Source organism: Hyaena hyaena, unplaced genomic scaffold (assembly GCF_003009895.1).
Source record: "Hyaena hyaena isolate Hyena2069 unplaced genomic scaffold, ASM300989v1 scaffold_9, whole genome shotgun sequence".
In the NCBI taxonomy this organism is placed as follows: Eukaryota; Metazoa; Chordata; class Mammalia; order Carnivora; family Hyaenidae; genus Hyaena; species Hyaena hyaena.
The window spans coordinates 6,839,742-6,851,998 of NW_024080641.1; the positions used below are offsets into that span (position 1 = coordinate 6,839,742).

Below are 12,257 nucleotides of genomic sequence, written 5' to 3' on the forward strand. Positions count from 1 at the left end.
AACAGTCTGTAAAGGGGTGTGCACCAATGGACACAAAAATACTGTATTTTGAAGACACAGCCTGGTAGGGTGGAAAAGCTCTAGTGTGCCCAGTAACTTGCTCTGGCCAGTCCTTATACAGTTGCTTTATCTGTAAAACAGAGATGAGAAGCCTCCCTCCTCCGGCTGGTGAAGACTGAGTGGAAAAGGACCCCAAAGTAACTGTCCAAGCGTGAGGAGCTCCTGGAGTGGGGTTACGAGGCAGCCTCCAGAGCGGGAGCGTCTTGACAGAGGGAAAGCAGTGTGTGTGGGGTGGACTTGGTCAGGTCACACCTGAGCGGCCCTGGGTGAAAAACTTCCACTCGGCTTACTTGTCTGTAAAATCAATGTACTGCGTATTTAATGAATCTGAGTCTCAAGCCCTAAAAGGGGAAAACAGTATGAATGTTACACGGCTATTATTAAGACTATAGGAGTTCATGTGAGTAAAAGCCCTTGATTAGCCCAGGGCCTGGCTCACACCCAACACTGAACCAATGGGAGCCAGGGCTGTTATGGCTGTTATTGTGGAGGGAGCGCGTGCCACAGATATTCTAACTGTAAAGTGGATGCGAAGCAGCCCAGACCAGGGGAAGATCAAGCTATAGTGACATCGCATCGGAAGGGCAGGGACAGTGAGATGGGGTACAGAGACCACAGGCTTTGGGGAAGAAGCTCGGGGTTGAAATCCCAGCTGTGTCTTCTACTATTTGCGAGGCTGTAGACAAGTCACTTAATTCGCCTGCCTCTCAAATTTCTTCATCTGAAAGACAGGGATCATATCACCCTTCTCCTGGCTCTGTTGAGGATTTGCAGATGTGAAAACGTCTGGCATGTGGCAGGGAGGGACAGGAAAAGTTCCAAGTCAACACACACAGGGTGGGTCTGAAAATATGGCCAACAGGACTGACAGCCTGGAGAGGCTTCCCAAAGGAAGGGACCAAGGAAAGTTAAATTAAAAAAACAAAAAACAGGGTGTTACATGGAAACCAACTTGACAATAAACCATAAAAAAAATAATAAAAAATAAATTAAAAAATAAAAAATAAAGAAACAAAAAAAACGAAAGTCACAAGAGATCTTCTCCCAAGACACAAGGAACAGGAAGCCGGGCTGTGGGTCAGCCAGCGCTCACCTGCTGGGAGATCTGGGCCATGGGTGTAGCTGTTTTCTACACCAACCAGACCCCCGGCCCTAACACATACCAGGCAGGATGTTCCTCCTTGTTCTCCAGGGAAAATGCCCCGCCCTTCAAAGAAGAGGAGGAGGACACCCATACTAGGACCTGGGACTGGCCCAAGGAGAGGCCTTGGGCCACAAATGGTTAAGAGCCACATCAGGTTACAGAGGAAAGATCCCTCTTTCCACCTGCTCTTCCTGGACTCATTCCTAAAGGCAAAGCAGAAGGTGGCATCTGAACAGAGCAAGATAAACTTGGGCCTCCTTTAGCTAAATAATGAGGTTTTCTCCTGGCACAGAGGCCAGAGAAAGTAGGTGCCAGTGTGACTCTGGCCCTAGACCATTCTGGATAATGCATTCCATGTTCTTGCCCGTGAGAAGCAATCCTTTTTTTTTTTTTAATTTTTAAAAAATTTTCGATATATAGAGTGACAGAGCATGAGCAGGGAAGGGGCAGAGAGAGAGGGAGACACAGAATCTGAAGCAGGCTCTAGGCAACGAGCTGTCAGCACAGAGCCCGATGTGGGGCTCGAACCTACACAACTGTGAGATCATGACCTGAGCCAAAGTCGGACGCTCAACCAACCAAGCCACCCAGGCGACCCGTAGGGATCCTATTTTGACTGCCTTGAGCCCCGAGGACATGTATAAAGCACCGCCTGGAAGTTTCCCAAGGGGCAGGTGGTGGGGGGGGGGGGCAGAGGCTAGTCCCTGCAACTTCTGGGGATGGGAGGGGGGGCGGAGCAGACCTGGCTCATAAATAGCTGGCCTCTGTTCTTGGAAGTGGCTAGACTCGGAGGGATGGCTCCTCAGACACTCTGGAACGGAGGTGCTGAGAACACACTTGGCGAGCGAGTGTTTTCTAGACTGCCTGTCCCTCCCCTAGTCCTGAGTTTGGGGAAGGAAAGTGTCTGAACCAGGCCAGCAGAAATGCAGATGCCTGGCTTCCTGGAGGAAAGGGAGTTAGCTGCTGATGGCTGTTGCTACAGCAAACACAGTGAGGTCAGGGCCCGGAGGGCCGGCCCAGCACTGCTATGGTCACTGGGGGCTGCTGGTGGCTGTTGCTAGGAGACCAGCACAACAGCTAGGTCAGCTTTCCCAGCTGTGTGGGATCCCTCTGTCCAGCTCCTGCTTCTCCCAGTCCCACCCTGCTGGAAGATACTGACTCTACGAAGGTCTAGAGCTGTCTATGTTCCCTGCCTCCCTACCCCCGGCTAGCCCCAATCCCCAGCCATGTGGGCCAAAGGACAGGAATTGGGTTTCTCAGAGAAGCTATGTGGGTAGTTCTGGTATATGACAGCTTGGGGGAGTGAGGGAGAAACACAGTGGGCTCGTAGCCCAAGTTCTGTGAGAGTCCCACTGTCCCCTGTCCAGAGCTCGGCGGGGTCAGGCTGGCAGTGAGAGAAACCTGGCTGGACCTAAGGAGAAAATTTAAAGCTGGTGACAAGAGTTTACCAGTGAGGTGAACCCAGTGGAAGAAACCACACATGTAGGAAGAGAAATGGCTTGAGTGTCAACAATGAAACAGGCCGAGGCTCTAGGATGGGGAAGGTGGAGAAGAGAAACACCTCCCTCTCAGATGCCTGCTGACCAGAGACGGTTTACTTTGGGCCTCTAATCTTAGCCCTACGTTTGTTTTAGGAGAAGGCAAGGTGCTCGTTAACAGGGATGCAAAGCGGGACTAGAACCACTCGTTCTGACCACTGAGGCGTGGCTGGCGACGCGGTCCCATCCAGCCTGGCCGGGCTCTGAGCTGTTAGAGCCCCGAGGGAACTCCCAGTCTGCGGTCCTCGGGCCCTCACACACGGCCCTGTAGAGGCCTTCTCAAAACCCTCCAGGAGAGCTCCTGCCCTGCACCATCTCGAAGTTCCATGGTGGGGCAGGGGCAAGCAAGGCAGCATTTCATTCCAGAGGTTTTCCACTGGGAAGAGAGGCCCCCCAAAGACCACTTGAAGCAACGTGGCCTCCAACTTCTCTCTCTGCCCTGCTCTTCAGCCTTTTACCAGCCAGGCAAAGTTAGCCATGTCCCTCGCCGATGAAAACATGACCACGGCTCCCCACTACCCTCACTCAGGACAGTCTCAACTCCTTTTATCATCACCCATGTCCTGGCCAGGCACCCCACCTCCAGAAAGCTTTCCTAATTTTTCACCCTGGCCCCCAACATTCTTGGCTGTGACTTTCTGGGAAGTCAGCGGCGACCTGTTCTACCAGTAAACTGACCACATAACTTCAAATAGCTTCTTTTCCCCAACGAGGCCTCAGTTTCCCCTCTGGTCCATTGATTTTTTCCCCTCCTCAAATGTCCCACGTGATCTCAAGAGGCCAAGTCATTACGGAATGTAGATCCAGGCCCCAACACACCTGAAAGCCTGTGCTCAATGAGATACACCCTGGGGTAGGGGCTGGGATCCTGGCCAAAGGCAAAATCCTGGCTCACACAATTTCTTTCTCCTTCCCTCTCAAGGATGAGCATTTCTGAGGCCAACCTACATAACAAGAGAGCCAAAGGCAGGGAGCTCTGACCACTCAGGAAAAATCAGAGGGAAAAGGGAAAAAGAGCCTTGAGCTGAGATCCTGGGACTGTAGAGGCGAGGCCTGCAATACTGTCTCTGCTTTGGGAGGTCTATGCAACTCAGGAGACAGCTGTGCATCAACTTATCCCTCGTATCTCCAGGATTTTCTGGAACCTACTTTTGGGGTTTAAGTCAAAAAACAGATCAAACCACTGACTTTAGACCTCTTCCCAGGCCTGAGTAACCTACGGCTTCAGACCCCAAGTCAACCCTACAATCTGTGGTTAATCCCAGAACCCTCTCTCCCTCCTTCAGAATTTAGGTTATTTTGCCTCCCTGTTGGCCTGGATCACTTGGCCTGACCTGCAGGTCTTCCTACCAGGAGGCCGGCAGCCCTGAAGAGCACAGGTGCACCCAGTACAGTCCTGGACCCTGTCCCTGAATAAGCCAGCACAAGCCGAGAAGGCTGAGCTGTTCTATGCCTGGCTGAGGTGCTGGGGCCTGACTTCCAGAAAGAACCCACTTTAAAATGGCGAATACAGATATTAAGAACATCTATAGCTATGACTATATGAGCCACATATTTGAAATAGGTTTCACAGCTGAATTAACCAACAAACTGAAAAAAAGACAAGCAGGGAATACTTGCTGGGGTGTCCAAACAAGGAATCCTCAAGGTGTTAAAACACCACAGCTCTCACACCTTTTAGGACCCAGAGTCCCATGGGGCCAAGTCAGACTACAATTTAAAAATGCCCTGACAAAAGGAATGGGGCAAAGCGAGGCTTGTTTGGAAAACAAAGTCTTTGGGCACCTGGGTGGCTGGTCTGTTGAGCATCTGTCTCTTGATTTTGGTTCAGGTCATCATCTCAGTTTGTAGGATTGAGCCCCTTATCAGGCTCTGCGCTGACAGCACAGATTGGGATTTTCTCTCTTCCACTCTCTCTGACCCTGCCCTGCTCATGCTCTCTCTCCACAAAATAAATGAATAAACACGAGAATAATAAAAAAAAAAAAAAAAAGAAAAAGAAGTCTTTTCAAGGGGGAGAAGGCTGGCTATATGCCATCATTAACGGGGCTAAGCGGGGGCAGTAACCCTGGGTGGCTCCTGAACCAGCCAGTGCTCAACTGCCCCCCCCTTAACTCAGTACTTTTTATCAAAATTTAATATTTTGAGATCAATGTCCTGTGTTCTTTACAAATGTGAGTCTTCAAGGATCAATCCTATAGTTGCAGTGCTGGTCACTGGATGAAAGTACACCTTTTCAGCTCCACCTTCCAGAATAGCAACTCTCAGAGCACAACTCACATCTCCACTACCACAGAAGAGCGCCAAAGGCGTGGCACAGCTTTGGCCAACTTTTAGTTTTTGCAGCATGGCTGTTTCATCAGCAAACCAGATTTCCACTCTTGACACTTAACTGCTTGGCAAAATATTTTAAATAAATTTGTCTATCATAAAGAACTATTCACCAGCCAATAGCTTCTTTCTTTAAGAACTAATTTCTTATCACGTGTTCTTTTTCCATGTTGGCTCTGAGGCCTCACTTCTCTTCATCAACTTACTGGTTTATTGTGAAAAGGATGTAACTCGGGAGCAGCCCGATAGAAGAGATGCACAGGGCAAGGTACAGGGAAGGGGCATGGAACCACTCTCCCCAAAAGTCCACATGTCCACTGACCCGGGAGGTCCCGCTCAACTGTTCTCCAGAAGATGCTCACTCCTGTACAAAGCCGACCTGGTTTCCTTAAGACTCCAACCACCTTTCCCACAAGCCAGCACCAGCAGCAGCTCCACTGTCGTCAGGAACTCTCTGAACTCACAGTAACCAAGTGCTCAGGGCTACATGTATGGAAGGCACTCCAGTAAGGCTGCCACGGTGGGGGGGGCTACTCAGGTTACATATTTGCACCCACAGATTCTTAAGAAAGTGCAAATGCAAGGTAGAGGGGAACAGAGGGATTATTCATAGACCCTCAAATACAGGATTTGCTACTTGAAAAAGCCTTCAGGGCAATGTCAAGAACGACGTCTCATAGGTGGTAAACATGAGGAACTCGTTACGCTGAGACAGGGATCTTTAACCATGTTTGGGTCACTCATGCTTTTGAGAATGCTGAAAGCCATGGACCATCTTCCTATCCTAACTCAAAACTGTCCAGTTGTTATTATTTTATTCCTGCCTTTTTTTTTAATTTCTGAGCATGAACAGGGGAGGGTCGGAGAGAGAGGGAGACACAGAATCTGAAGCAGCTCCAGGCTCTGAGCTGTCAGCACAGAACCTGATGTGGGGCTTGAACCTACAAACCGTGAGATCATGACCTGAGCCAAAGTCGGCCACTTAACCTACTGAGCCACCCAGGGGCCCCATATTATTATTTTAAAAGACATACCTGAGCCTGCATACAAAACTATGATTTAATTTCAAAGGTTCCCCGACCTCCTGATGCTAAGAACCTTCCTCTTAATTAAAATGGCAGGTAGGAAATGTGTGACTTAAATATGTATCCAATAGTCATAAAAACATGCTGAGAAGCTGGGACATACCTATTCTGTAGAGTAATCAGCAACAATCTCCAGCTACCATGTGCCAGACCATGTGCTATATGGGTACCATTACCTGATCTTTGTTTTACAGACCACAGGACTTGAGATTCGGAGGATGAAGTAAGCCGCCCACAGGCATGCAGCTAAAAAGAGGCGGAGCTCAGGTTTAAGCCCAGGTTTATCCATTTCGGAAATCTACCTCCCTTCCATTCACTAAATAGCTGCAGAAGCTGTACTGGTGAGCTGCTGAGAGCCTGAGCCACATCTGGGTCATGGCCCCAGATCCAACCCACAGACCAGGCTCAGAGAACTATGCTAAGAGTCTGGAACTGTGTCATCACGTATGGCTGACTCCCTGATCAGCACTACAGTCCAAGAGCATTATGCAGGACTCCCCCGCCGCCCCCCCAAAAAAAGGACCAGAGGAGAGAATTCCCAGGTACCCAACAGGCCCTTTCCTTTTCCTGGAGTGTGATGGTTAACCAGTGAGTACCTGATCCAGGATATAGTTGCGTTTCTTGCGGGCAGCAATCTGGATGAGGCGGTTGAGGCACTGGGTGGCCTGCTGGATCAGGACGTCCCAGCGGCCGGCATAGTTCCGCTGCCGGCGTAGGCCCATCACCTGTGGGCAGAGGGTGGTGAAGTGGTGGCTGGTCCTGGCTGCAGGGCAGCACTTGGGGGACAGTGAGGAGTATGGAGAGGGCGGGAAGCATCCTTACCCGCATTTTATCCATGATGGCATTGGTACCCAGGATGTTGTACTTCTTGGAGGGGTTGGAGGCTGCATGTTTGATGGCCCACGTGGTCTTACCAGCAGCGGGCAGGCCCACCATCATCAGAATCTAAAAGGATGGGACAAAGAGGGGCACTGAGGCAGTAGCAGTGGGTGGCATGGCAGCCTGGCACCACCCCCACTCACCAGTGACCTCAAGGGTAATTCTAAACCTCATGGCTGCCTCTGGAAAACAGAAGCAATAATAAGTGTCTACCTCACAGTGTCACTGTCGGGATTCAAAGACATGAGGTGTGTCAGGCTCTTAACAGAGGGCCTTACATGGGATAAGCACAAAATCAAGTGCTGTTATGATTATTTACATTCTTGTTCAGACAGGATGAACAGAAGGGCTGCGTGCACTGGGAATGGTGCACGCAGTGGGCACAAGAAGTGGGTACAACCTTTCTGGAGTCTGAGATGGGGACAGACTAATACTCAGGACGACAAACATGGTATTTATTTAGTACCTTCAGAATTTGGTAAACATTTAGATACAACCTAAGTGCCCCAAAAGAGAGAAATGATTAGTTTTTAAGACCATTAAAAGTGAGTTTAAAAAGAGCGATTCATGTAGTAGGATAAAGCACACAAAATCATGTTGAAGAGAAGGGCGGATATCAAAATGCTTAGGCTTTAAGTTCTCAATTATAAGTGTGTTTGTATAAAACAGGCACCTAGCAGAGCAAGAAGGATCGCATAAACTTGAAAACTTTAACATTTAACAGTAAACTTATTTGCACATAATGGAATTATGAGACACTAACCTTTATGTTTAGTTTTTCAGAATAAACATAAAGTCACTTATGAATCTAGTAAAATATTATTTTGAGAGCAAAGCTCACCAGTACAGCTTCTGTAGCCCAAATCACCCCCAAGATGAGTTGTCATTTTTGATCTTGGCAGGGTAAGGGATGGACTGCACAACCTCCTTTGAGAACACGCTCACCAGGAAGTGCCTTCACATCCTTGCCTGCTGGGAGGAGAGCCTCCTTCTCCAAGATCCTGACCTCACTGACGGAGCAGTGTGGAAGGAGCCATATGACAACTTGCTTTGGGAACCTTTCCAAGATTTTGGAAATCTCACCTCAGGGTCCCTCCCTCCTTCAGGCCACACTGCTGGCTCCCAGCCGTGGGAGGCCTGGAAGAAGAGGCCCCAGGTGTCTCCCTCAGTGAGGCCGTGCAGCTTTCACCACCCTGCTGCAGGGTCTCCCCTCCTTAGCAGCAACGTGGCTCTGGAGAGGCGGCCTCCAGTTCGGTCTTCCAGGCTTACTCACCTCACACTCTGCCTTGCTCTTTGGTCCCACGGTGCCCCGGATCCGCTCACTCAGGGGAAGGTGCTGAATAAAGGTGAAGCCTGGGAGGACGGAACAGTAGGGCTCTGCCCTCTGCCCGAAGTTGAACTCCACCGCACAATTCTTCACCAGGACATGAGGGTAGAGGGCCTGACCTCCCAAGGCTTCCTTCTGGATTCGGAAGGCAATGCCCATCCACTTCCCATTCTTGGTGAAGGAAAGTTCCACATCATTTCCACATTCAAAGTCCTAGGAGACAAAGCCAAAGGAAGATAACTGCCAATGCTCAGCTTAAGGCATCAGGAGCCAAAGCTGAGCGGGAGCAGATGCAGGGAGTGAAAACTCAGCTGCCTTCCCACACCTAAGTGCATCCCTCTCCCAACACAGACACACAGGGCGGCACCAGGGAGCAGCTGCAGAGGTGCGGCCAAAGCCCTCCTTGCCCCAAACCCCAAAGCTGGGGGCTGTGACACGTGTAACTGTAGGCAGCTCCATGTCTTGTGCCTGGCCCGAGACAAAGATGAAGGACAAGGCGAGTCTGTCTGTCCTCGAGCCCAGCAAGGGCAGTCTGCAAAGAGATGAGATGGAAAGAAAGCCACAGCAGGGCCTTTTGAGTTCAGCTCAGCCCTACAAACGCGTGCGTTTGTTTGTTCACCACACACCACACCCCCTCTGGCTCCTGCCCCTCCCAGCGCGGATGTCCATGGTGCTCTGGGCCCGACAGAGCTCAGGGCTGAGCAGAGAATCAGATCATTCGGTGAGGGCACCCACCCAAGAGCAGGATTCTCTGAGGGAGGGCCTGTATGCCAAGTTCTGGACAAGAAATGGAGATGAGCCAAGTCTATGGTGGTAGGAGCGAGTCCCGAAGAGAGGCGCTGTCTGTGTAGGAAGCTGAGGTGACGGAACAAAGGGTCAGCCTGGCTGTAGCATGAAGGATGAGGGAGGAGTAACTTCAGGCACAGCTGGAGGGCCAGGCAAAGACCGTAACTCTTCATTCAACAACTATTTATGGAGTCCCTATCCGGCGGCTGGAGTTCAGTGGTTAAGACTGTTTGGGGAGGCAGAATGCTCCACCTCTGCTACTCACTCACTGCATGACCTTGAGGTTTCATCTTCAGTGTCCTTATCAAACAAGAAGGCCATCACAAGATTCTATGTTGCAAAGGGCTGTTCTGAGGACTAAGTGGGTTGGTGGGAGCGATCAGTCCAAGACGCCAGGCATGGTGTTGGGCTGCAGTGGTGGGGAGGAGACGGTCCCTGCCCTCAACACCATGAGGAGAGCTCTGTCACCTGAGGAGTTTGGACTTCATGGTGATGGCAGAGCACAGCCCCTGCCTTGTTTCCAACAGGGGAGTGGCCTGGTCAAAGCTGTTTCAGACCGATCACTTTGGGTGCATGGTAAAGGTTTACATTTACAGGAGACTCAAAACTTGGAATCAGATGGCAGACTAAAAGCAAGGTAAAGGTCGGGTTCCTGATATAAAAGTAAAAGACATGGTATTCTTTCCCTCTTGAATGGGGAGACCACCTTGGAACTTGTCCTTTAAGGAACGAGAACTGGGGTGCCTGAGTGGCTCAGTCGGTTAAGCGTCCGACTTCAGCTCAGGTTATGATCTCACGGTTGGTGGGTTCAAGCCTCGCATCGGGCTCTGTGCTGACAGCTGGCTCAGAGCCTGGAGCCTGCTTCAGATTCTGTCTCTCTCTCTCTCTGACCCTCCCCTGCTCAAGCTGCCTCTCTCTCTCAGAAATAAATAAAACATTAAAAAAAAAAAAAAAAAAAAAGAAGCAGCGAGAACCCTTTTCCCTAAGTGGCTTCCTCACCGCCGTCCTCAGTGCTCATAGGACACAGCTCTATACGTTCATCTTTAAGTGCCCATAGAGGTCAAGACCACACAGGGCAGACACACAAACGTGTGCCAGACTGACTCTTGCCCAAACCCTACAGCAGGATCCTTGTCGTGTCTTTCCCACCTGAGCCAGAGTGGCCCAGGTCACCTTTGCTCCAACATGGAGACGAACATCCTGGGAGGGCAGCCTTCCTTCCAGCCCCCAGCTTCACCTGGGGAGCTCACCGTGTTGTACAGAAACCAGCACCTTCAACGGACAAACCCACCACCAACGGGGCCACCTGTCCAAGAGGCAAGTGTGGTCGTGTCACTCCTGCTACAACACCCTGCTGCCAGTCCAGGGCGTCAAACCTCAAAGTCATCACACCTGCTGTAATTAAGAGCCCGCCAGTTCTGCAGCCTCATCTCTCACACCCCCCTGTGCTGTCCCCAAGGCTCCAAGTACAACGCTCCTTACGGTTATACCGTTCTCTGCCCGACAGCCATTCTGTCCTGTTTTGTGAAGGCCGAGAACTCAAGATCTAACACTAATGTGCTCCCCCTGTGTTCGCTCAGGTCACTGCGTTTTCATTCCTGCTCCAGCTCCTTGCCCCAAGCCTTTTAAAGTTATGGCACCCTTCGATAAAAGGAAACTGCACCTGCAATCTTTAATATAAAAGCAGAGGGGCGCCTGGTTGAACGATCTAGTTGCAGCCAAGAGTCAAGGCCTATAGTTCCAAACTGCCACACGCTCATAGAACCTCACGCTCAGATGGGACAGAGTCTGGTGGATGCTGCCACACACTGATGTGCTAAAATCCTACAACCTCTTTGGAGTGCGGTCTCAGTGACAGCTATCAAAATTTAAAAAATTTTCTGACCCAGAAATTACACTTTCAGGAAAAAACAATACAGGTAGATTCCCACCAGAATGCAAAGATGTGTGTGCAAATCACTCACCCCAGCACTGCCAGCTATGCTCCAACAGGGAAGTGGCAGAAACTACAGGGCAGAGGAGGTCCACGTATGGAAACACAAAGAGATCCCCAAGATACTCTGGTATGTGGGAAAAGGACAGGCTGTCATCGCACCATAGACTATCCCAGCAGATAGCTTTCTGGTCCATCAATAGGAGACTGGCTAAATTAGCGCAGGGTAAACTGATGCCTGCATCAGAAGACTAGGCAGTCACCAAAACAAACAAACAAACAGGGAAAAACTAACCAAATGTCTGCTAATAGAGGAGTGATTACATAAATATGGTAGATCCACACAACGAAAAAAAAACCACCCTGCCAAAACACTTTTCTTCACAAGTCTTCTAGGTAGTCATACAAAGAAAATTCTAAGATAAATAAGCAAAAACCAAGGCAGAATGACACATATGGTGTACCGCCTTTTGTGTAAAAGAGGAAAAATGATTATCATCTTTTTTTTTTTTTAATTTTTTTTTTTTTTTTAACATTTTATTGATTTCTGAGGGAGAGAGACAGCGTGAGCAGGGGAAGGGCAGAGAGAGAGGGAAACACAGAATCTGAAACAGGCTCCAGGCTCTGAGCTGTCAGCATAGAGCCCGACGTGGGGCTCAAACCCATGAACCATGAGATCATGACCTGAGCCGAAGTCAGACGCTTAACCGACTGAGCCACCCAGGTGCCCCTCATCTTTCTTGTACTTGGATAAAGAAACCCTGAGTATCCGCAGTTCCTGTCTGGAGTTTATGTGAACAATGGGCAGAGAGGAATGGTCTGAAGACGACGTTACACGTACATCTTTTGACAGACATCTCTGGATATCTTTGGAAACCATATGAATTCATGAACTATTCAAAAATGGGGCGCCTGGGTGGCTCAGTCGGTTAAGCATGCGACTTTGGCTCAGGTAACGATCTGATGGTTCGTGAGTTCAGGCCCTGCATCGAGCTCTGTGCTGACAGCCCAGAGCCTGGAGCCTGCTTCAGATTCTGTGTGTGTGTCTCTCTCTCTGACCCTCCCCTGCTCACATTATCTCTCTCTCCCTCTCAGAAATAAATAAAATTGGGGGCGCCTGGGTGGCTTAGTCGGTTAAGTGTCCGACTTTCGCTTAGGTCATGATCTCGCGGTT

General features: G+C 49.9%; 1 protein-coding gene across 5 annotated transcripts in view; it reads right to left on the reverse strand.

Moving 5' to 3' along the window:
* HNRNPUL1 (heterogeneous nuclear ribonucleoprotein U like 1) overlaps positions 1-12,257 on the reverse strand; it is a 38,675-nt gene that overhangs the window by 7,469 nt on the left and 18,949 nt on the right. For all 5 annotated transcript variants that reach the window (XM_039244616.1, XM_039244601.1, XM_039244592.1 and 2 more), the window contains exons 8-10: positions 8,311-8,577; positions 6,981-7,103; positions 6,755-6,883 (exon numbers count right to left, since the gene is read on the reverse strand). In XM_039244616.1, coding sequence (XP_039100547.1) covers positions 6,755-6,883; positions 6,981-7,103; positions 8,311-8,577 — 519 coding nt within the window. The remainder of the gene's footprint in view (positions 1-6,754; positions 6,884-6,980; positions 7,104-8,310; positions 8,578-12,257) is intronic.